This window comes from Ictalurus punctatus, chromosome 4 (genome assembly GCF_001660625.3).
Source record: "Ictalurus punctatus breed USDA103 chromosome 4, Coco_2.0, whole genome shotgun sequence".
In the NCBI taxonomy this organism is placed as follows: Eukaryota; Metazoa; Chordata; class Actinopteri; order Siluriformes; family Ictaluridae; genus Ictalurus; species Ictalurus punctatus.
The window spans coordinates 18,204,814-18,231,046 of NC_071284.1; the positions used below are offsets into that span (position 1 = coordinate 18,204,814).

General features: G+C 39.3%; 1 protein-coding gene across 1 annotated transcript in view; it reads right to left on the minus strand.

Annotated features, from left to right (window-relative positions):
* Positions 1 to 26,233, minus strand: part of reln (reelin) — a 610,589-nt gene that overhangs the window by 131,978 nt on the left and 452,378 nt on the right. Inside the window, exon 51 of the mRNA XM_053678020.1 lies at positions 6,543 to 6,697. Within this exon, the coding sequence (XP_053533995.1) occupies positions 6,543 to 6,697 (155 nt within the window). The remainder of the gene's footprint in view (positions 1 to 6,542; positions 6,698 to 26,233) is intronic.

The window sequence follows — 26,233 nt, forward strand, 5'->3', positions numbered from 1 at the left end:
TCCAGCTGAAGCTTGGAAGAGAAGACCACTTATCGGGCCTCAGGCTGGCGCTTTCGGGAAGAGGTCACACCCCCACAAGATGTTCCAGTTCAGCCTTGGATTCCAGAGTCCAAAATACCATTACAAATATTCCCACAAACTGAGTTACATTCCCAAGTTCTCTGGCTCCCTTGTCCACTAGGAGCCACACCCACTGGTGGGCTGATCCAAAGAACTGGGACCAAATGAACTTGAGCCATTGCTTTTCCTCTGGCTTGTGGTCTGCTAGGCTATCAAAATAAAACTGCCAGTCCACAAGAAAATATTCAGGATAGCCAAAAAATTCATCATAAGGATCTGGGAGCTCCATGGCAGTCCATTGAGGAAACTGGATCAAATCAAAGGATGGCACAGTTTCCTTGGTTTCCCTGGCGTGATGTCTCCTCTGTCTTCCTGCTGCATCTATGGTGCGGCAAAGTATTCTGTCACTTAATTCACGAAATGGAGGTTAGGAAAGATGCAAATGCAGCTAAGAGCTTTATTATACAAGAGACAGGCAGAAAAATCCAAATTGTGAAACATAGACATGGTCATAAACAGGCAAAGGTCAGGCAACTGGCAAACAGGCACGAACAAGGCAAAACAGAATCGAAGAACGAGGGCGATAAGATCAAGACTATAACACATAAAACAAGGAACAAAGGCTTGGTATTCAGAAAACTCATGTAATATTTCGTGACAAGCAAATATACACAAGCGGTTTAAATACTAAACGTAATCAGTGGCGAAACACAAAACAGCTGAGACAAATGAAACATACGGGAAACAACCAATGACAATACAGGGGCGGAGACAGGACAGAAATCACAACAAAACACATGTGTCAGAAGTAAGCAAAGTCAGTGTCACTGACAAACCCAGAAGCGCACTCTAACACTTTGAGCTTACGCTTCGGCTTTCAGAGCTCCAGCGCTAGCGCGAGGGGAAATCATCAAAGGCTAGCAGTATAAAGTTTTTGTTATTGTGCCATGGTGAATCTACCAAAAACTGTCCCACTTTTGTGTAGTTCACCATATGTAATGAACAGAAGATACACGGACTTAAATTGCTGACTTACATTTGAATGTTAGATTAAGTGTGTTGTACAGGGAAAGGTATAGTTTATATAATTATAAAACGTTATATAACGTTAAAACGTTTGATGACTACATAGTGATTTCAAAAGTATTAATCTATATAGTAAGAATTATGTAGGTTTATTTTATTTTCTTCATTTGCAGAGCTTGTTTTGTGGAATAAAACAGGCAGTGGAAATGTAAGTATTGTGGTTTTCCCTGTGAAAAGAGAGATCTCCTACTGAAACATTATCACATAAAACATGGAAGCTACACCAATTCCATTCCTCCACACAGACTTTCACTCAAATCATTTCATGCATTGAAGGTGCGTTTAACAAGAACTCATTCCCAACATGTTGATGCAGAACAAACAAGTGGATCAAAAGATACACCCTTAATATTTCACTGTCCACTCTCTGAATTTAAGGAACCTTGCACAGAATCCTTCCCCCCCCACTTGCATCAACATCTAAAATGGAATGAAAATGTTCAGTGCCCATAAAAAGACTGCAATTGAGATAGCAGAATTTATTCAACATTTAATGCTCACAAACCTAAAGAACACCATTTCAGCAGTTAGAGGAAGTTAAAACCCAACATAGCAGTTGAGTCACAAAATTTAGCTGCAGATTTAACGCAAGATGTTACGGAAAATATGTCTTCTTGTCATGAGTCAATGGATTCCACAGAATTTGGCCAAGATGAAAATGAAGAACAGGACCAGACTCAAAATCTGATTCATTTACAGAATCAACTTGAATGTAATTTAGGCTTGCTCTTTCTTAGGATGTAAACCATTCTGCATATCTCTGATGCAATAGTACAGAAAGTAACTCAACAAATTAATCAGATCTTTCTTCTGTCAAAGCCCCTTTTGTGTAATGCCGTACAACAGATTCTAGCTGAACATGGAGTCAGTAGCTGCATTTACATGGACAACAATAATCCACTCTTAATCCGGTTAAGACCATACTTTGATTAAGAAACTACCATGTAAACAGCAATTTTTACTTACCTTAATCTAATTAAGGTCATAATCGAATTAAGCTCTAATCAAATTAATACAGGTGGAGTACTCCTGTTTTAGTCGCATTATGGACGTGTATTACAGACATGTAAACACCTTAATCACATTATGAGCGTCGTGTGAGAGTTTTCACCGCATTTTGCGACAGGACACGATCACACATGGCAGTTTTACGTTTTATGGCAAACAAGAGAGCACGGCTGCGTCCCAAACCGCAAACTTTCCTAATATAGGCCTGTAGTGGGGAAAAATACATGCATCTCCGCTACTATATAGACGGTAACTACGCGATTTGAGACTCAGCCCATGGCTTCAAGCAGTTGTCTATTAGCACGTATAGCATGACAAATAATTAACTGCACTTAAAGCGTTTGTAAAAATAAATAAAAACACCCCAAACTGTATACAGTACCGTAACAAAGACGAACTGTATGTCGATGCGTGAAATTCTGGAGGAACGTCGGATGGCGTGGCGCGGTGACGTAATGACGCAGGCTGTTAATCTAATTATGTTCTATAACATGTAAAACGGGAACAGGACAGGAGTATTCTAAAAGCGACTCATGTAAACACCTTAATCACATTATTATCTTAATCAGAGTAAGGTCAATAATTAGATTATTGCTGTCCATGTAAACGTAGTCAGTGTTTACTTCGATTATGACCTTAATTAGATTAAGGTAAGTAAAAATTGCTGTTTACATGGTAGTTTCTTAATTAGAGTATGGTCTTAATCGGATTATGAGTGGATTATTGTTGTCAATGTAAACGCAGCTAGTAATAATGATTCTGTTTTGAGAGTTATTGTGAAAGCTGTAACAGAATAATTTGATCTTGAAAATGACTGATTCTGGTGAGTCTCTCTCTACAGTCAGTAAAAGAGAATCATATGTTCATAACGAATTTACAATAGTTATGCCAACAGAATATAAACTTGTGAAAGACTCATTTGGATCATTAGTATATGTGCCAATTCTGAATGTGTTACAGGTGCTTTTAAACAAAACAGATGTCCTTGAGAAAGTTCTTGCTCCTGTTGACGGTGCAAATGGAATCAGCTCTTACATATATGGCACTAACTACTGGAATGATTTTTTTGATGGCGGGGTGCTACTGGAATTTACTTGTCCGGTACACTGATGAATTTGAGACTGCTAATCAACTTGGCACTCAAATAAATCACCAAAAGAAACAAGATGTTCAGTGTGTAATGGGTCCCCTTTCAATCAGAACTTCGACGTTGCATTTAGCATAACAGTACGGGTAGCTAGAAATAAGCATTCTGATCACATAGTTACTCTGGATGGTCTTTCTGTTTCATCATGTGCAGCAGTAAAAGACCTTGGTGTGATTATTGACTCCAGCCTATCATTTGATGCTCATGTAGATAATATTACTAGGATAGCCTTCTTTCATCTCAGAAATATTTCTAAGATAAGAAATATATTTTTACTACATGATGCAGAAATATTAGTTCATGCATTTGTCACCTCTAGACTAGATTACTGTAACGCCATATTGTCTGGATGTTCCAGTAGGAGCATAAACAAACTCCAGTTAGTCCAGAATGCAGCTGCTAGAGTCCTAACTCGAACCAGAAGATACGACCATATCACCCCGATCTTATCAACACTGCATTAGCTCCCAGTGAAATCTTGCATTGATAAAATATTATTATTATTATTAACTTAAAAAGCACTAAATGGTCTCGCGCCACAGTATCTAAGCGACTTTTTGGTTTTCTATGATCCGCCATGCCTACTTAGATCAAAAGATGCAGGCTATTTGACGGTACCTCGAATAGCGAAGGCTGCATTATGGGGAAGAGCTTTCTCTTATAGAGCCCCACAGTTATGGAACAGTCTTCCAATTAGTGTTTGGGACTCATACACAGTCTCAGTGTTTAAGTCTAGGCTTAAAACATATTGGTTTACTCAAGCCTACCCTGACTAGAATTTCTGTTATGCTAAGCACAGTCCTAATAATCTTTTCTCTCCCTCTCTCCTTCTGTCGAGCCACACACGATTTTATGGAGATACTAGAGATCCTGATCCTTTCTGCTCTCCGGGCCTGCCTGATCCGTTTCGGATGTCCTGCCTCTGGATGGAGCTCTCAACTACTCCAATTCCAGATTGCTGGGACTACGGTTGCTTCTAAGGCCAAACAGACTTCATATAAATCCATAATGAACTTTTTCACACTATCTGTTACCCAGGAAGGGTTCCCTTCTGAGTCTGGTTCCTCTCAAGGTTTCTTCCTCTTAACATCTTAGGGAGTTTTTTCCTTGCCACCGTCGCCACCGGCTTGCTCAGTTGGGATAAATTCGCACTTTTAATATCTGTATACCATGTTGATATTTCTGTAAAGCTGCTTTGAGACAATGTCTGTTATAAAAAGCGCTATACAAATAAAAATAAATAAAATAAAATTGTTTTATTGTTGCATTCATTTGAGTTGATGTTACTATGCAAAAAATGTACAGGTGAGCTATTTGTGAATTTGTAGCAGACATGAGTTTGTAACAGTTGTTGGTTTCTGCTAAATATGTCTGCAGTTCAAATGGATGACTCAACAATTTAAGAGATTGTTACTGAACACTTGTTAAACATGTTAATGTTAATGGTTGCGATATTAAAACTGAACAATCTGTTTCCTTAAACCAGTTTCTCATGCATTTATTTATTATAACACTGCATGTTACATGTAAATCCTAGTATTTTAAATTTGCGATAAATCATGATTAATCCCAGCCCATGACTGTGATTAATACAATTTTTAATCGATTGACAGCACTAATAAATAATATAGCTGCAAGCAGCAAAGATTGTGGACCATTTCAAAATTGACATGGTAGAGAAATGTATCCCACAGATACAACATTTCAATGCATTTGGATCAATGGCAGATTTTAAGTTCATTTTTGTAATTTTCCACAAATAATCATTGTAGAGAAAAATCCATCATGTGGACATTATGGGTTCTTAAGACCTTTTTGTTCCCCATGAGCAGCAAGGCTTGCATATTAATATTCAGCCACTTTGGCCTGGCGGGGTCGAAATTCCATCATTTTGAATATGTCAACTTTGAGGCATGGCCTGTAGCACCCCCATTACGCTGTTTATACCCATGCTTTCTGAGAAGTGTAAGTTTAGTCTCATGTTTCAGTGTGCCACAGTAGAACAATATTTAGCAAAATTGAACAAGCTTCATGTTTCTGGAGAAGACAACTTACTCTTTCTGTTAGCATTAGATGTGGCCAAATCAACCACAAAATGTCTGCCTAATAGACCATAAGCCCACCCTTGCCAGAAAGCCATGGATGCGTGTGTGTGGCCCCTAACTTAAAGGAATCAGTGAGAATTCGAGTGCGCGTGGACTGTGGAGGAAGGGAGACATCCACTGGCAGAGTGCACTCCCTTTTAACCATGCATGCATATTTCAGATATTCAGAATAAATCTATTTTTCATCTTACTTTCACCCATTTCTCAGATTTGTTACTCAACATTGTGAAGAGTCTTAATGTAAACTGGTGATTGAACTGGAGGATCTGTTTTATGACTAGCAGATGTATAGTTTCTACAGTCAAGCATGGTGGTGGGAGTGTCATGGTCTGAGTCTGCATGAGTGCTGGCGGCACTAGGGAGCTACATTTCATTGAGGGAACCATGAATTACAATGTACTGTGACATACTGAAGCTGAGCATGGACACCAGTGGCAACCTGTGAAGCTCTGGTGAACTCCATGCCCAAGAGGGTTAAGGCAGTGCTGGAAAATAATGGTGGCCATGCAAAATATTGACACTTTGGGCCCAATTTGGACATTTTCATGTAGGGGTGTGCTCACTTTTGTTGCCAGCGGTTTTGACATTAATGGCTGTGTGTGGAGCTATTTTGATGGGACAGCACATTTACACAAGCTGTACACTCACGACTTCACATTGTAGCAAAGTGTCATTTCTTCAGTGTTGTCACATTAAAATATATAATCAAATATTTACCAAAATGTGAGGGGTGTACTCACTTTTGTGAGATACTGTACATTACTAGGAAATCACCACTGCTTTGCATTGTGCACACTTAACTTTTTAAAAGGAATGTGTGCGCACCAGAAGGAATGTGTGCCACATTTTCAATTCTATGCATGAAAATACAAAAAACAAATAAAACTACTTGCAAACTCAAATTGTATATGAGCTGTCGATGTGGGCTGGCTTGCTATATTAACTGCAACAGCAACTAAAAACCGACTTCTGTATATCAATAAAATATTATGAAATAAAGGTTGAACTTTTGTAAGCTAACTAGCCACTCCAACTACCACTACATCTAACTAAACTTGAAAATTGAACCAGATGTGAAATCATTTTGGTGAAGATGATAACAGTGAAGAGGAATGCATAAAACTTCATACACTGACCTTAAACTGCATGACCCAGCCTTTGTCTGGGATGATGTCATGTGTAACAGCATACACCTCTTGGCCATCTGCTTTGCCACATACCATTACCTCCTCTGCGGAGAGGCAGAATTCTTGTACAGAGCAATCCTCTGAGAAGAGCCAGTGATCACTTACTGTGAAAGCAGTTCAAAATCGTCATTCAAATTGCATGAATAAAATTCTTGAAACATTATATACAAATGTACCATATAAAAAGCCCCACAACTTGCCTACAAGACAAAGTGTAGGGCAGATTGTGTTTGTATAAGAACACAAACACAATTTCCAGATAATACACATGAAATGAAAATTAAATTTCATAAATGAACATAAATTACATTTCTTATACTTTTGATTAATTTGTGTGCGTCACCTATTCATTTCCACATCCAAAACTTACTTAGGCCCTGTCCACATGTATAAGGATATTTTTCAAAACATAATCTTTACCCATCTGTTTAAAAAAATCCATTCAGAGGAACAGTGAAAATACCTTTGTCCACACAGAAACATTTTAAAACCTCTGAGATGTGCAATCTGGCCAAATAGGTAATGATATTATGTCAAACTGTTATGTCAACTCTCAGATATAATTTTAAGGGCATGTACAGCAGTGTCAAAGGTGATATGCAGAAAATACCACCATTCTTTACCAAGATGACAAACACAAGGATTCATCTGTGTGGACTGATGGTGATGTAGAACTACTGTCTACAGGCTACAATATATACTAAATTGGAAGATAACACTTTATTGATCCCAAGGGGAAATGGAGAGCTGCAACAGGCTGTTGCTAGCACAGCACGATCACAAGAATGATGTAAATTTAGGTCATGTTGATAAAGCATTTAGAGGTTTTATGTTGATAGCACAATGATAATTATGTGAAATGCACTTACACTTAACACAGAAATACAACATATCGAAGTTGAGCTATCGGATTAGTCTTTCCGGTTAATTGGGCATGCTGGCTAGTTTTGGCTGCCGCTCCTCACACCATTTGTTTGTGTGTTTCTTTTTATGGTAACGTGGGTTCTGTAATCCTGCTGTTTTAATTGTTGAAGTCGTCCTCTACACTTATTGGCACCCTGTCCAGGGTTGTAGCCCGCCTTGTGCCCGATGCTCCCTGGGATAGGCTCCAGGTTCCCCGTGAACCTGAAAGAAGTATAAGCGGTATAATGGATGGATGGATCCTCTACACTTGTAATGTGGCAGGACTATTACACATATCTTGGATTCTTGCATTTATCTGTTTGTTATCTGGAAGACTCTGGAGCTTAATCAGAGGAGTTCACCCTGTGGAATTTCCTAGAACATATGCTGCCTTGGGACTGCTGCTGTCTTGGACTCACAGAAAATGGCTTTAAGGTACACCGCACCCAAGCTCTTGAACTTAAAAGAGAACTATCATTTAGAAAATGACGCTTATGAACACTGTCGAAATGCTGATAAGGTGATATACATCGGAGTCTTGGGCGCAGTTACAGCCTTTCTTCTTCTTCTTTCAACATCAGTGTTCTTATGAGTAGGTGACAGACTAAAAGTGTGTCTTAAACTGGTGCGATCCTCAGTCATTTATCTTCACATGTCCAATCGGAGTTGCCTTCTGGGGTGTCCCAGAGCCCAGTAATTGCTGCGTTATTTAATGCTCATTCAGCAAACAACAAGGCTCTGCTTTTATCGGACATCATCGCAGATAAAAAACTGGATTTACTGTTCTTAACCGAAACATGGCATAAGCAAAATGCTGGACTTCTTTTTAGTCAGATGTACTGCTCTAGCCAAAGTGAGGGAATGCTTATCTTCACAGTTATCATAATAAGCATTCAACTTCTCTACTTTGTTATGCAGAAATGTCTGAGAGCATATGGAAATAACATCCAAAGGATGCAAGTGAAAGTTACACGTCATTTGAGTCAGTAATGAGCCCATGCCAATTTCTCTGTGAGGTTTGAAATCTTTTGCTATGTGAGCTACTTACTGATCTGTCTTTGGGGAATGTTGATTTCAAAGTGTTGGATTATTTGCTGATGCATCTGTTGGCAGATTGGCGAGCCTTGACCCATCCTTGCTCTTGAAGGACTAGGCCTTTTTTGGAGGCTCCTTATATACTATGCTTCACATCACCTTCTTATTTCACATTGTCACATCACTATTAGACCTAAATTGCCCCTGTCCCAACTTTTTTGGAATGTGTTGTGTGCATCAATTTCAAAATAAACGTTTATCTTCAAAAAACTATGCAGTTGATTAGGTAAAACATCAAATACCTCGTCTTTATACATTTTGGATCGAGGTGAGGCAGGTATAACTTAAGAGTCTGTTCAGGAGGGACATTTAGGGCAGTGGGATAGAATGGATTAGGAGAGGGTTTGAGCTCAGAGACTTTCTGCTGCCCTCCCATTCTGCCCCACTGAGATTGCCCCCCCACACACACAATCCGGCAGAGGATGCCCCTCATCTTCTGGGTTCCACTGAGGTCATCGCTCAGCTTCTATATTCCCCTGGGTATGCCACTTGGCTTCTGTGTTCCGCTGAAGACATCGCTCTGCTTCTGTGTTCCACTGAGGACATCGCTCCACCTCTTGTCTTGCTGAGGTCATAGCCCTGATTTCCTGTTTTGCTAAGGATGTTGCTCTGAGGGGTGCAGTTCTCCAACACTACCACCACCCTGGGCAGTGCCAGAGTGGGATCCATTTTCAGCTCGGCAGTTTAATGCCAAAGACCAGTGTTAAATTCTTGTCCGATAAAATCAGAACCAAAATTTGGACTGTGCATTGGCTAATTCCCTCTCATCTGAGCTCAGGAAGTTGTTCACACGAAACACGGAGTTCAGTGTAAAGCTTCTTAGTTTTGATATTCAAAAAGCATAGCATATACACAGACTGGGAATATTGATAAAGAATGACAAATGTCAATTGGAACAGGTCACTGATAAAATCAAACATCTATTCTACCATAATAATAAGAGCCAAGAGAGAAGGAGGGCGAAAGGTGGGGGAGGGGGGCGATTAGGAATATGCAAAACACACTCTATCGAAGGTCATACTTCTTGCTATGCAGAGGCATGGCAAAGTGACACAAACTAGAGACCTTCAGCATTGAGACACAGATCATGCCAGAAAAAAAAAAAATGTGGTGGAAGAACTTTGATAAATGAAATGACAGTAAGAACTGAGCTAACATATCTCGTTATATTTACTATGACATCTTTCAACAAGAATATAAAGATAAATAATTGGCATACTGAATATTGTTTTCTGCTACAAAAATCCAACTGTAATATTATGGAAAAAATGTTTGCATTCAAACAAACAGTATTTCAGTAATAAATATACTTGTTTTGGCCACTACCGCGCACCACGGCATGTGACAATGGTTTGGTATCTCCATGGTAAGGACCTGAGTGTGTGTGAGCGAGAGCGAGAGCGAGAGCGAGAGAGAGAATGTGCGGTGAGCCAAGTGACGTGAGAAAACGACACTTTTATGCATACGTAACTGATGCGCTGCTGTAAATACAAATGTAGTGTAATTTGTTACTTTAGTTATTAGTCACACAATAATGTAACATGCTTATTTTATGAGCCCAATTTATTAGCAGCCCACTGGGAATTCTCCTGATTAGACACTCTGGCTATGCCTATGTGCTTTGTAGCATACTTGGAGCCTTATCAGATGAATAACTACTATGATTCTGACATCATCTTTTGATATTTCAAACTGCGATTATTTGTGAGCTTAAAATGAAAGTAAGGTGGTCAATTTATTTGTCTGAATAATAATAATAATCCATTTGACAAAGATTTGGGGACATGTGGGACACAAAAGGTACACAAATTGAGATATACACAAAATTATGTATGGAAACAACTGAATGGCAAATTTGTTGAGATACACCAAAATTTATGCAACAGTTAGTTTTTTTTTGAAGGATGACATCACACACACCATTTTATAAGTAAAAGGCAAATAGGATGGAAACAGGCAGGAGACAGCAAATATTGCAAAAAAAAAATTATGCACTTTCAATCTGTCGATAACAGAAATGAGGAAAATGTGGATGGAAACTTAGAGGCATGCAAATTTGTCAACATGTAGTACTCCCTCCCACTACTCAGGCAAGGGAGATTGGCCTGATTGGCCCAGTGATGATGGTGGAGCACAAGTGTTTGTTTTGGTCCATGTCTCATAACAAAAACAAAATGACTTTTTTTTAAGGACTTTCTTAGAACTTTTGGCCTATCTTCACAAATGTGGTCTAAAACTACTCAGCAGAGGGTGAACCTCAATAATTACCAAAATATGTTTACATTTAAAACAATATGGCCAACCCAGTCAATCAATGCTGACAAGCTATATTTCCCTAAACAGTTGTAACTCATGAGTGTTGAAACTTGAATGGCAATTTCAGTTGATATGAAAAGTTTGGGCCATGGTCATAGGGGTGGACCTAAGGTCAGATAACTGTTTCCTAGAAATTATAATAATAGTAATAAACTTTATTTTTATATAGCACCTTTAAAGCAGCTTCTCAAGGCACTTTACACAATAAGAAAATATCAAGAAAATGAAAAAACAGATAAAAACACAAAACAGACAAAAACAAAAAAACAGACTTGAATACAAATTGCTTAAAGCCATTAAGAAAAAGCTAACCTAAAAAAATAAATAAATTAGTTTTTAGGTTAGATTTTAAAATGCTCAAATTATGTACATCTCTAATATGAGCAGGGAGTGCATTCCAGAGTCTAGGAGCATAGGAAGAGAAAGCCCTGTCCCCTACAGATTGCAACCATGTCTGTGGGACAGCCAGTAAACCAGCTTGAGAGGAGTGCAAATGAAGCTTGGGGGTATAAAGTTATAAGTTCAGACACTTAGTGAGGGGCCAGACCATGCAGTGCCTTATATGTGAGCATAAGGATTATAAAATGAACACGAAACCTGACCAGGAGCCTGTGCAAGGACATAGGTATTGGAATGTTCATTTCTCCTGACACCAGTCAGGATCCTAGCAGCAGAATTTTGCACACATTGAAATTTATTTAGTGTGGCTTTAAGAACCCCAGCAAGAAGTGCATTGCAGTAATAAATATGAGAAAATACAAAAGTGTTGATAAGCCTTTCAGGCAAAGGAAAAGATAGTATAGGATGAAGTCTAGCGATATTTGAGATGAAAAAGGAATTCTTGACACGACCCAAATCAAATATGACTCCTAGATTTTTTTTTGTTTAGTTTGGAACACCAAAGCAGAGCTGTCTACCTTGAACATTAGTGTACCAGCTTTACGAAGCAGATGAGAAAAGCCAATAAGCAAAACCGCCATCTTATCACTATTAAGACACAAAACGTTTTTGGTCATCCATGTTTTTATCTGAGATACAATGTGAGAGAAAAGAAACATCCACATTTTGACCAGGCTTAGAGTGAATGTAAATCTGAGCATTGTCTGCATAGAAGTGATAATTAAGCCTGAGTGATCTTAAGAGCAATCCAAGAGAAAATATATAAATACTAAAAAAAAAGGGCCTAAGATTGATCCCTGAGGCACACCAGTAGGAACAGAGCTAATCTCAGACCTGAAACCACTCAAAAACAAACTGGCAGCAATCAGAAAGATAAGATCTAAACCAGAAACACCAAAGATATTTTCAAGTCGGTTGAGTAAGAGGTTGTGATTGACAGTGTCAAAAGCAGTGCTAAGATCAAGAAGGATAAGGATAGAAAGAGAACCAGAATCTGAGGCTATTAACAGATTATTCATGACCTTGACCAAAGCTGTCTCTGTACTGTGAGCCATTCATTTCTGTCAAATCCATTTTCACCCCCTGTTTGTGTGTTTGTGTTAGATTAGCTTCTGTGTATTAGAATGTTTAATAAAGTCTCGTCTGATTTTAATAGCAAGTGTCTCTTTTTATGATTTATTGTCTTAAGTTGTTTGATCTTGTTACTGTGCTCATAATTTGTGTTTAACATCAAGATATTATTACTGGTGGCCATGGGAGTAATATCCTAGCTAGACTGGGTTTCATTGCCCTGCTGTTTTTAGCTTTAGTATTGCTTTTATCCTGTTCCCTATGTTATGATGTGCTGGGATTTATTTTTGTATACTGGACTTTTACTCCTACTGGTGTTATGCTGGAGGACTTCATCATGCTGTAGCTCAGAGAGTTCACATCGCATTGGGTCCGCAGTGGACGGGGTCTCATTGGACATGGTTTTAAGGTACACTTCACACCAGTTTCGATCTTTAAAACGGAACTATCGCCTGACAAAAGACATTTATGATCTTTGTAGTAATGCTGGCATGTTGCAACCTAAGCGGTACATTCAGCTGTGGATGCAGTCACGTCCTTTCTTCTCCCTCCTCCATCCCTGTCCTTAATTTCTGGCAGAAGAGCAAAATATTGTTTCATAATGGTTGAATGCTGAAGAGTTGAATGCCTCATTCTGAGTGTATCTGCTCCTCAAGCAACTATCATTGCTACGATATATAGACCCCAAAAGCCAAAAAGTGCATTTATGTCTGAGTTTTCTGATCTACTGTCAGTGCTATTTTCTAAATTGAAGAGAATCCTGATTTGGGGGGACATTAACATACATACTGACCATAAAGACTGTGTGATGGCCAAGAATTCTATGTCTTTATTGCGTTGTTTTAATCTTATACAGTTTGTTAAGTGCTCTACTCATAGCAAATTTCATACCCTGGATCTGGTTATTGCTAATGATTCAATTGTGTCTCAGTTCTCTTCTGCTGATGTTGGTCTCTCTGAAAATTTAGGCTTTTTTTTTTTTTATCTAGAGCTGTCACGTTCAAATGCACTTTCTTCTCATACTGTTATAGTCCATAAATGGAAATCAGTTGACATCTCCTATTTAGGGAGTCTTTTTTCTACTCTACTTGAGGACAAAGTTTTGCTGTTATATAATGCCCTTGCCTCTAAATTGGACAGCTTTTCTCCTTTCCTTTGCCACTTTTCTCCTTGGTACAACAACAACCTATGCTTAAAGAAGGCAGCATGTCATAAAATGGAATGAAAGTGGTGATGTTCTGGCTCGAACGTTTTTTTTTTTTTTTTTAATTTTTTTTTTTAGTTTGGAAAGACTGCTTGGGTGATTACAGAGTTGCTATTGAAACAACAAGATCTTTACATTTTTATCAGCTTATTGAAAATAACCAAAGCAGTCCTAGACATCTCTTTCACATCATAATAGGCAGCCTCGAATATCTGTTCACCCATCTTTTCAGGTACTTCCTTTTCTAAATTTTCTTTACTAGATCCAGAGTCACTCAGTAGGCAGGTATCATGTATGAAAGCCACCACTTGCTTTCTTGATCCTCTGCCTTCAAGTTTATTTAAATCTTGTTTTGACTCCTTGTGTCTGGCTGTCCTCAGTATAATAAATGACTCCTTGTCAACTGGTGTTGTGTCAGCAGCATTAAATCTGCTGCTGTAATTCCAGTCCTAAAAAGCAAAACACAGATCTAAAACAAATCTTTTAGCCCCATTTCTAATCTCCCATTTTTGGCTAAAATTTTAAGGTGTGTCCTTGTTTCAAATTGCACAATCATCTTTCAGTTAATTATCTTTTTGAGCCCCTCCAATCTGGTTTTCGAAAACTTCATAGTACTCAGACTGCTTTGGTAAAAGTCACTAACAACATTTTATTAGCTTCTGATTCTGGCTTGCTTTCAATTCTTATTCTTATTGACCTAAGCTCAGCCTTTATTATTACTCAACTCTCTTGAAATGGTCTTTGTTGTCTTGTAGACTGCCCTTGATTGGTTTAGATAATACTTTACTGATCAGTCATTTCATATTTATGGGTGATCACAGGTCTGAGATTGGGTCTGTTCACACTGGTGTCCCCCAGGGCTCGGTTTTTGGTCCTTTACTTTTTAGTATTTATATTTTTCCACTTGGTCAGTTGTAAAGCTTTTATGCAGATGACACTCAGATTTACATTCATTCAAAGGCAGGTCAACATGTGGATGTTTTCTTTCTTTAAAATTGTATTTCTCAGATAACAATATGGATGTCAAACAATTTTCTCTGCTTAAACAGTCCCAAGACTTAAGTCATGCTTCTTTGTTCTCCTCATCAACTGTGTAATGCTAGTTCTCTAACTTTGTCTGAGGCTGGCTCGGTTCTGGAGTTTCAAATGTGAATTTATGAATCTTGGAGTTATTGTTTATGCCAGTCTGACATTTGACCCTCATGTGCAAAACAATGTCAAAACTTCCTTTTTGTATCTCAAATATTGCGTGCTTACTGTCCATGTTGTACTTTTCTGTTGATTAACTCTGGTTTTTCCTGCATCAAGTACTGTAATGCATTATAATGGTAATCCACACTCAATAAACTGCAATATTTGCAAAATACCGCAGCTAGGCTCCTGACTGGTACTAGGGTGTGTGATCATATAAACCCCTATTTTAGACTCCTTGCATAAGGATTCTAAAATCAACTCGATACAAGTTGATTTTAGAATCCTTATGCTGACATATAAAGCTTTCATGGTCTGGGCCGAGCTCTTAACTTTATACTTACCAAATCATACTTTGTGTTCTTCTCACAGTCTGGTCTTTTAGCTGTTCCTAATACATGTCTTTGGTTCATGGGTGACAGGGTCTTCTCATCCTATGCCCCTGAACTGTGGAATTCTCTCATGGTTGACATTAGGGAAGCACAGTCACTAGGTACTTTTTAAATTTCATCTTAAAACATTTTACTTTAGGATAGCCTTTGCTTAATTTCGAACTTTTTGTTATTCTTAATTCTTTTTTAAATTATTTATTTTTGTGTCTTCATTTTTTTAACTGACTGTTTCGTATTGTATTTGATTTGTTAAGTTTTTTGTGTGTTTTACCTTATGTTTTCTGCCCTGTGTTTGTTTTATATAAACACAATGCTAAACAAAATAAAGCAGTTATTATTATTATTATTATTATTATTATTATTATTATTATTATTATTATTTTGTGTTTAATTCTTTTTAGTGAGGAATCAAACAATACAACAGTTACTGATACATAGCTCGCGCAATTCAAGATTATTAAGAGATGCAAAAAGAGACCGAAGGAAAAAGGAAAACAAAACAAATTACCATAAAGATAAAACATAAAACTATCCTTATAACAACCCTCTCATCTGTAGGGACTTAAGCCATATGTCACATTAATGGGGCAGTCAACGCTGCACAATTGCTTAACCTACACTATCCAAATAGTGGAGAAGGGGAAACCAAATCTTATCTAAATGGTCCAGCTTGTTTAATAAAAGGAAACTTTTTTCTAGATTTAAAAGCTTTATCATTTCTTCCCACCACAGTTTAACAGATGAGATCTCAGTATTTTTTTTTCTTTAAAGTTAATGTTATTTTGCCACTAAAAAAGCCCATAGGACAGCAATTGTTGTTGACATTTTTGAAGCTGGGTAAGTTTATTTGAGATTCCAAATATCACCAGAAGTGGATCAGGCTCCAATACATTATGTAACATATCTGATACAATTTCAAATATATTAGCTGAAAATGAGAACAAAACTTCCTTAAACTGACACATATCACATAATGGGGAATCATCTGGGAAAATTCTATGTAGCTTTGTTTTAGCATAATGAAGTCAATGGATTAATTTATATTTAATAAGGTAGTAACTTGAGATGATAGAACATTTATGCCTGTTCTCTGGTCCATTAGCCCAAAGCTTGTCACTTATCTACTCTCCCAGTTCTTGCTCCCACAGTATTTTTATACTTTCCATGGAAGGTGAAGTTATAGAGTAGGGCTATCAGGTCCCACATCCAAGCCCCAAGAGATAATTAAACTTAGCAGGATTAGTCTCCTGAAGACTGGGTGAATGCTTCCTCACATAGTCCCTAATCTGCAAATACCTGAAAAAACTGTTCCTATGTAGATCATATTGTGCCTGTAGCACATTAAAGGAGACAAAACTACTATCTACAGTGCAGTGAAAAAGACAGATTTCTTCTGTTTTTGTTTATATCTCATGCTAAATTGTTTCAGAAATTAAAAATAAATCTAAAATAAAACAAAGGCAACAAGAATAAACACAAAATACAGTTTTTAAATGATTTTTTTTTTTTACTTCAATAAATAAAATTAAGTTATCTAACACTAACTGGGCCTGTCTGAAAATGTATTTGCCTCCATAGTTCTAATTCCCAAAATCTATGAAATTTAATTTAGAATGGGATTCAGCTGGACTAGACGCAACCAGTCCTGATTACTCTCAGCACTGTTCAATCAAATCAACACTTAAATAGAACTTTTTCAACAGCATGAATTTGATTAAAATGTCTAACCAGTAACACACTATGCCAAAGTTGAAAGAAATTCCACAAATTATGAGAAAAAAGGTGATTGAAAGATTTGGGTTGGTCTGGGAAGAGTTACAAAGCTATCTCAAAAGCTCCAAAGAACCACACTGTTTACTCAGATTGCCTTTGTTCCCTTTCAAAGGGACCATCGACGTATTTAGCATAACACTTAGGGAGCGCTTCTCGCGCACGACCGGCATCTGAAGCTTGTGTAAAATCATGCCTACATTTATAGGCATGCCATGATCAGGTGACGTGGCAATTGAATGCATCGTGTGATATAAATATGGCACCTGTGAACCGTTCCATCAGCCTTATTATCTTCAGCGAAAGACTGCATGTTGGTTGTTTGTGTAAAGAAACAAAAAGACGGTTCATGGTCTCTCTGTTTTCTCAAAATCTCTGGACTTTTCTATCCCTTTAAAAAAAAGAAGAAGAAGAAGAAAAAGGAATGAGCGAGAGAGAAAAATATGAGTGAGAGAATTCATGGCTTGCACCCGTTTCATTACAGGAGTAGCGCACACTTTCTGGGTGAAGTGTTTAGGGATAGAGCATGCGATGGCAGCCTCGAGTGGCTGCACATGGTAATGCCTACATTAGGTACAGTGAGGGAAAGAAGTATTTGATCCCATGCTGATTTTGTAGGTTTGCCCACTGACAAAGAAATGATCAGTCTATAATTTTAATGGTAGGTTTATTTGAACAGTGAGAGACAGAATAACAACAAGAAAATCCAGAAAAACGCATGTCAAAAATGTTATAAATTGATTTGCATTTTAATGAGGGAAATAAGTATTTGACCCCCTCTCAATCAGAAAGATTTCTGGCTCCCACGTGTCTTTTATACAGGTAACAAGCTGAGATTAGGAGCACACTCTTAAAGGGAGTGTTCCTAATCTCAGCTTGTTACCTGTATAAAAGACACCTGTCCACAGAAGCAATCAATCAATCAGATTCCAAACTCTCCACTGTGGCCAAGACCAAAGAGCTCTCCAAGGATGTCAGGGACAAGATTGTAGACCTACACAAGTCTGGAATGGGCTACAAGACCATTGCCAAGCAGCTTGGTGAGAAGGTAGCAACAGTTGGTACGATTATTCGCAAATGGAAGAAACACAAAAGAACTATCAATCTCCCTCGGCCTGGGGCTCCATGCAAGATCTCACCTCGTGGAGTTGCAATGATCATGAGAACAGTGAGGAATCAGCCCAGAACTACACGGGAGGATCTTGTCAATGATCTCAAGGCAGCTGGGACCATAGTCACCAAGAAAACAATTGGTAACACACTACGCCATGAAGGACTGAAATCCTGCAGCTCCCGCAAGGTCCCCCTGCTCAAGAAAGCACATATACATGCCCGTCTGAAGTTTGCCAATGAACATCTGAATGATTCAGAGGACAACTGGGTGAAAGTGTTGTGGTCAGATGAGACCAAAATGGAGCTCTTTGGCATCAACTCAACTCGCCGTGTTTGGAGGAGGAGGAATGCTGCCTATGACCCCAAGAACACCATCCCCACCATCAAACATGGAGGTGGAAACATTATGCTTTGGGGGTGTTTTTCTTTTTTTCTTTGGGGGTGTTTTTCTTTTTCTTTTTTTTTTTGGGGGTGTTTTACCGTCAAATCTTGGGTGAGAACCTCCTTCCCTCAGCCAGGGCATTGAAAATGGGTTGTGGATGGGTATTCCAGCATGACAATGACCCAAAACACACGGCCAAGGCAACAAAGGAGTGGCTCAAGAAGAAGCACATTAAGGTCCTGGAGTGGCCTAGCCAGTCTCCAGACCTTAATCCCATAGAAAATCTGTGGAAGGAGCTGAAGGTTCGAGTTGCCAAACGTCAGCCTCGAAACCTTAATGACTTGGAGAAGATCTGCAAAGAGGAGTGGGACAAAATCCCTCCTGAGATGTGTGCAAACCTGGTGGCCAACTACAAGAAATGTCTGACCTCTGTGATTGCCAGCAAGGGTTTTGCCACCAAGTACTAAGTCATGTTTTGCAGAGGGGTCAAATACATATTTCCCTCATTAAAATGCAAATATTATAACATTTATAACATTTTTGACATGCATTTTTCTGGATTTTTTTTTTGTTGTTATTCTGTCTCTCACTGTTCAAATAAATCTACCATTAAAATTATAGACTGATCATTTCTTTGTCAGTGGGCAAACGTAGAAAATCAGCAGGGGATCAAATACTTTTTTCCCTCATTGTAGCTCTGCTCGCGACTCGCGCTCTTCTCGGAAGCTGAAGTGAGTTGGGTTTCAGAGCCTCCCGGATCTGGGCCGGCCGCTGCCGAGAAAGCTAGAAGTCTCTGGTCCGGGTTATCTTTTATGGATCTGGAAGAAGAGCCGGAGACTAGCGCTGCTCTATCTCTTGCTCTGTCTTCCGGGCCGGCTCTCCGCTGGATTTTGGAGCTCGCGTCGCGACTCCTCCTTCCGCTATGGAAAGCCAAAAGGGATGAAAAGAAAAAAAAAAAACACACACACACACAAAAATAATAGTAATAATTCCTCTCTGACTCCAAGGAGGGAGAATGATGTGCTAACAAATGAGAGCAGCATATGAAGAGTTGCTTGAAGTGATTACTAAAGCTGGATGAGCTTTTTTCTCCCCAGTGAAAGTAAATCCCTTACACTGCAGAAAACTCCCCGTTCTTCCAGAAGTGCATGACAAAATATCAGACTTGTGGAGGAAAACCATGCATAAGCCATATTTATAACCCTACGATGTTGGATTTTTCGGCTATTGTGGGGAATGAACGGCATGGCTATTTAGCTACGCTTAAGGTGGAGGAGGTGTTTGCGAGCTACCCCTCTCCATGGACGGCAGGTAATTTAGGGGGGCCGGCTTTGCCATCCAAGCCACCATATAAGGCCACCGTGGCATTGGTGGGCAAGGCCTATGCGGTAGTAGTCTTGCTTGTGGGTCACTGCAGACAATGACAGTGTTGCAGGCCTACCAAGCAGACCTGCTGAGGGAGCTCGACATATGGCTGCATTCGGCCAGTTCCTTCCCTGTTGTGCCGAGTTCACCCGGGCATCCACGAGTGGAGACCGGGCCAGCACTAGTGCGAGGGAGACACCGAAGTTGAGTATGGCAGCCCGCCAACCCCCGCTGACAGCCAGGGGAACTGGGAAGCCACAGTCGCGGCCTGCTACTAGGCCTGATCTGAGAATGGTCATAAAGGCCAAGCAGACAAAGAAGAGCAGTCCTGAGGGGCCGTGGAGGGATGTATCAGGGGATATGAGGTTGTTAGGACAGTCAGCCCCCAGTGCTACTGTAGGGCCAACCCTAGCCAAGGCTGTCCCAAATTTTCAGTGTTCTCTGGTCAGCAAGCTGTCACGGGGCAACGAAAATCTGATGTGTTCCCTCCAATAATGTAGAATAGTTAATGTCACTAAAAGACCGTCTGGCAGCGTGGAAACTACTGCCACATGTGCCTCCATGGGTTCTGTCTATCACAGAGAAGGGTTACCGGGTCCAGGTCAGAGCTCGACCCCCCCAAGTTCAGAGGTGTGCTCACCATAGTATCAGAGCCCGACATTAGCGCAGGAAGTAATATCCCTCTTGGACAAAGGGGCCATAGAACATGTACCCCGTTCCCTGAGGGAGGGAGGTTTTTACAGCCCTTTTACAGGTTTTTGCTGATGCCCAAACTTTTCATTTCACAGATTCAGTTTGAGGACTGGATTGTGACGATAGATCTGAAAGAGGCATAATTCCACATAGAAATATCACTAGCTTTATCCCTTCTCACATTCACAAAGTACATGGATGTCACTCTGGCTCCACTGTGACTCCAGGGTATCCGTGTACTAAACTACCTGGATGACTGGTTAATTCTTGCACGATCCAGGGAACTGGCGGTTCAACATCGAGATGATGTTCTCGTCCACATGAAGAGCTTGGGGCTCAGGTTGAACCTCAGAAAAGTGTGCTTCCCCAGTGCAGTGGACAACTTTTCTAGGGTTTATAATGATTCTACTACAGTGAGGGCATTTCTATCCCCAACATGCGTAGGGTCAATCCTATCAAGATTGAGCAAGATAAAGCTGTATCTTGGGAGACTATTGGAGCTTATGGGCCTATTGCACAGGAAACTGTTCAGTGGTGGCTAAGAAGTTGGTGGTTTCATCCAAGGATGAAACCTCTGAGCGTAATCAGTGTCATGTGGCGATGCCTACGTGCTCTGAGAATTTGAGTGTCCCCAGTTTCTAGCCTTGGGTCACACTCTAGGGGTATCTCCTTAGCGCAAGACAGTAATGACAGACACCTCCCTCACGGGCTGGAGCACAGTCTTAGACAGCTGTACAACTTATGGTCTCTGGAGCTTCCCTCATCTTGAGTGTCATATAAATTGCCTAGAAATGTGGGCCATATTTCTCACACTGAAATTTCTTCTTCTTCAATTGAGAGGTCACCATGTGTTTACAGACAACACACCGGTGGTCTCATATATTGACCACCAGGGAGATTATGTCATGCCCCTGTTCAGGCAGGCGCAACTCATTCATCTCTGGGCAGGAGGAAAGTTTGTCAGTGAGTGCAATGTACATTCTGGGAATATGGGGGCAGACATCCTGTTGAGGCAGGAGCTGAGGCCCAGGAATCGGTGGCTCCATAGTGCTCTACTCCCACAAGTTCTAGCGAGAGTTCGCCAAGGCAGTCTATGTCTGCAGCTAACAGCACCATATTGGCCAGCTCGAATATGGTTCAGAGAGAAAATATCCCTGCTAGATGGCACTCCTTGGGAGATTCCCATCCACAGGGATCCACTGTAAACCCAGTGAACTGTGCAATATCTACAGTCCTGGAGTTCTTACAAGAATGTTTCTCAGTGGGGTGGGCTCCTTTAACAATCAGGGTTTACGTGGCCACCATTTTGGCCAGCCACGCACCTGTTGATGGAGCCTCTGTGGGGCAACATCCTCTAACTTCAAGGTTTATGCGTGGTGTCAGGCGGCTGAGGCCCATCTGCAGGCCCTGCATACCTTCCTGGGACCTTTCTTTGGTCATAGAAGGTCTGTCAGGGGACCCATTTAAGTCCTTAGAGTCAGCCTCTGAGAAGCTTCTGACTCTCAAAGTAGTTCCAGCTTGTGGGAAATCATTGATTTCACATTTCTCACTGCTAGTTTGTATCTTTTGAATACAATTGAGCCTGTCCTCTGTATCTTTTCAATAGCTTGGAATTTGTTTTTCCTTAGCGTGTATCCACTATCATTGCCAAGCTTTATGAGTGGTCCATTGTTCAAATTCCAGAAGTTACAAAAAAACAAAATATGCTCGTGCTGATAAGGCCACTTGTGTGCACCAATGTTTAAAGATGTGTGTGTGTTAGTTTACTAAAAAGACTTCCATTATACTCATCAAATAACAGATGGATGAGCTGTAGAGAGTCTCTTTTCAACGTCTATAAAATAGTGTATCACAGGGTTCGTAAACATTTTTACAAATAAATTTCCATGACTTTGAGGTAAATATGCATGACCTAACATTCCATGAAACATCTGTGTATACATGTGAAATAAGAATAAAAATCCATGTTCAAATTTACCACAGCATATCTTAAATAAAATTAATAAACCAGCTATGTGGTTTAAAAATAAAAAACATTTATTTAAATAATACTGATACAGTAATGCAATAACATTAAATAATGTCAAACACTGAGAATTCCTTAGAAATTTATTAACATAAATCCATAGGAGGTAATTAACATAAGTCAATGGAAGACAATGTTAAACTAAAAAATAAATAAATAAAAATGTCCAGAAACATTGTCATTAGCTTTAACTGACATAAATTTAACCTCATTGGATAACCATTTTTAACAAGTTAATGTCTGTATTTGAATTCCACATTCCCCAAAAACAATCAACAGAGTTTATTTTTTCATTTCTGCAAGCTTTTCATCAATATGTTTTTCTATCTTCTGCAAAGATACTTTCTTTTCTTTTGCAGTTCAGCAGAACCTGTTGGATTTGGTGATTAAGGTCAGATTGCTTGAAGATTCAGCCTTTTCAGCATATTCATCCACTGCTGTCCCAAGAGCATAAATGTCTACCTCCATTCTAACCCTGTTCTTTTTCAAAACGTCTAGCTCATCTGTGAGGGCCTTCCTCTTAAACTCAACAGTTTGCTGTTCATTCATTCTTCCTCTTCTCTTCATCCAAGTAGCCATGGTACTTCTGCCTGGCTCCTGCAGCCAAAAGGAGCAGCTCTTTCGTGATTTCTACCTTCGGTAATGCCCCCTAAAGAGCTGACATAGTCAACAATGAGCCTCTGAGCCACCAGAGACCTCTCCCTCTGGTTCTCAGTGATTCATTCTTTATTGTTGGAAAAGCCTCTCTCCACATTTCCATGTGACAAGACAAGCAGAATTTTCACCACATTCCACACTCAGGAAAAAGATGGTTTTGTCCCCATTGTCTCATACAGAATAATGTACACTCAATGGTTTTTTGGGTCAAATTACCTGAACTTAGCCTGAAGAGCAGCCAAATCACAAAACTCCATAAACTCTCGAAGGATATCAGACATTGCCTCATGTATATATTATGCTTCCACAAGTATGTGCAGCATCTTTCTCATATGACCTGCGCACAGTTCCTTACATTCAGCCATGCGTCTCCGGTCAAGGCACTGCATGCTTATCACTAATGTGTGATGCACTGGAGCCTTTTTCAGCAACTTCTCAAGGAGTGTAATCAAGAGTTTCTCACAGTCCATTTTAATCTCTAGTCTATGCCTTTCTGAAATGTTTTTGAAAGATTTGATTTGGGTCAGAGTGGCTTGTGCTGCAAATCCAATATCAATCTGAAAATGGTCCTTGTGCAGACTGCTGTCCTTAAAAGGGACATGGAGGAGCTTTAGTGTAGATGTGGCCTTTTGCAAGTGCTTTTCCTTCAGAAATCGTCCCATGAGGCCTGCAAAAAAAATTCATTAAGGGATTTTATTATTCAGTTTGATCACTTAATTTGCAAATTTACAATCAAATTAAATTTACAAAATTATCGTTTGAGCTAAACACTCCAAATTATTAGTATTTTAATTTTGTAAACATTTTTAAATATCAATGAATTACAAGAAGGAACATTACATTAGTTGTAACAAAACTAGACCAATGAAATATAGTCTAAACATTCACATTAGTTTCACTTTTACTTTTAATTTTATATCATATATTTAACATTTACATTGTTTCACTCGGTTTTTAGCATGCACAAATAAAACTAGACCCATTGCAGTTTCACATGATCTCTTCCTTTTATCATTTCCACTGTAATGGGGGGGATGACCAAAAAAATCAAAACACTTTGCGGGCCGGGCAGTAGTTGTCGCTCAAGTTAAAAGTTCGTCTTTTTAAAAAACACATCTCTAGACCTTGTGTTTTATTAATTCCACTGCTCTCTGTCTCACATTTCTAAACATAAAAATGCGCTTTTCTTTTTTTTAACCTACTTAAACTTATGCAATATCTTGCTCTAGATAAGGAGTTGTAAAATGGAAAATGAGTGAAAATGGCATTTTATATATACATGTTTATCCTTACCTTTAATCAGTTTCATCAGAGAGGAAAAGCAGCATGGTTGCTCTGACTGACACATGGTGAGGAAGGGATCTTCAGCTCAGCAATGTCTTGAGCTGATGACTGGCACATATACTCTTAGCCGATGTATTTAGTCCTCACCTCGTACCCGTCCCATATCCTGACACGCATGGCTAACTGTTTAGCCTGTAAATAGTGATTCAGGCTTTCATCAAATAACATGGCAGACTCTTTGCTTCATACACTGGCCAAAGTCAGTTTCTTAAAATAAGGAGCCAGTCCAAGGTGATGGACTGGCCAAGCATGTCTCCAGGCCTAAACCCTATTGAGCATCTGTGGGGCATTCTCAAACGGAAGGTGGAGGAGCACAAGGTCTCTAACATCCACCAAATCCATGATGTCGTCATGGAGGAGTGGAAGAGGACTCCAGTGGCAACCTGTGAAGCTCTGGTGAACACCATGCCCAAGAGGGTTAAGGCGGTGCTGGAAAATAATGGTGCCCACACAAAATATAATAGTTTGGGCCCAATTTGGACATTTTCACTTAAGGGTATACTCACTTTTGTTGCCAGTGGTTAGACATTAATGGCTGTGTGTTGAGTTATTTTGAGGGGACAGTAAATTTACACTGTCACACAAGCTGTACACTCACTACTTTACATTGTAGCAAATTGTCATTTCTTCAGTGTTGTCACATTAAAAGATATAATCAAATATTTACAAAAATGTGAGGGGTGTACTCACTTTTGTGAGATACTGTATATTCAAGTAGACCGATATCTGTGAAACAAATTTCCATAGCTTTTCCAAAACTTTCTGGGTTTATTTATTTTTCCAAAACTTTTCCAGGGCTGAAAATTGCCATTTTAAAATTCCATTACTTTTCCAGGTTTTTCATGACTGTACGAACTCTGGTATCAAGATCTCCATCATGCAGTCATTTTACAAACCAACTTGGCTCTTGTTACCTTTGTAATAAAAGTCTCATTTCTTTTTGCCATCAAAAACCTTGAGACTCAGAAGTTTTATTTTTCCTGATAAAGATTCCACAACACAAATCAATATCTTTAATGAAGATCCTGTACATGCTTTGTAACCTCTTTGCAGACCATAGCTTCAGCAGTTTGAGGAAGCCAATAAGATGTCAAGAAAATCCTATAGAAACAACTGATCTTTATTTGGGTTTAATCAGTATCACTTCGTTGATGACAGGTGTGCTGGACTTTTGAGTTTAGTCTTTTATTGTGAGACATTTATTTTGACACTCCTGTAATGTGAATTGACTTTCCTATTCTAAGAGGAAGTGGCCTGTTCTGTGCTGCAACAGTGTAATGTACTCCATGTGGTTGTGGTCATCCATTTCCATCTTGCCTTTAAGAGCACTTTGAACTGCACTGTCTGTAAATGAACTTGTTTAATAATGTCTTGTCATTATTATGAGCACTTATTATAATTTTTTGGTGTTTTATGTGTGATGATTGATTATGATAGCAATTCTGTGCTAATGTAGCAGTCAATTAACTCATGTCCCAGCATATCTTGTCATTGAATCATTACTCTACTAATTGTAGTACTTGTTGTGTAATTTAGATCTGAAATTCATATTTGTATATTTTTTCTTTCTTTGTTTGATAAATTTGCATGATAAACTTCATAAATTGCATCTTTGACTCCATGGAGTTTATTGTGGATTTCTTTAGTGGCTGGAGAGCTTGGTCAGTGCAAAACATCCAGTGAGGCCAGTGACAACAGGTGTATTATTTCATTTGAACA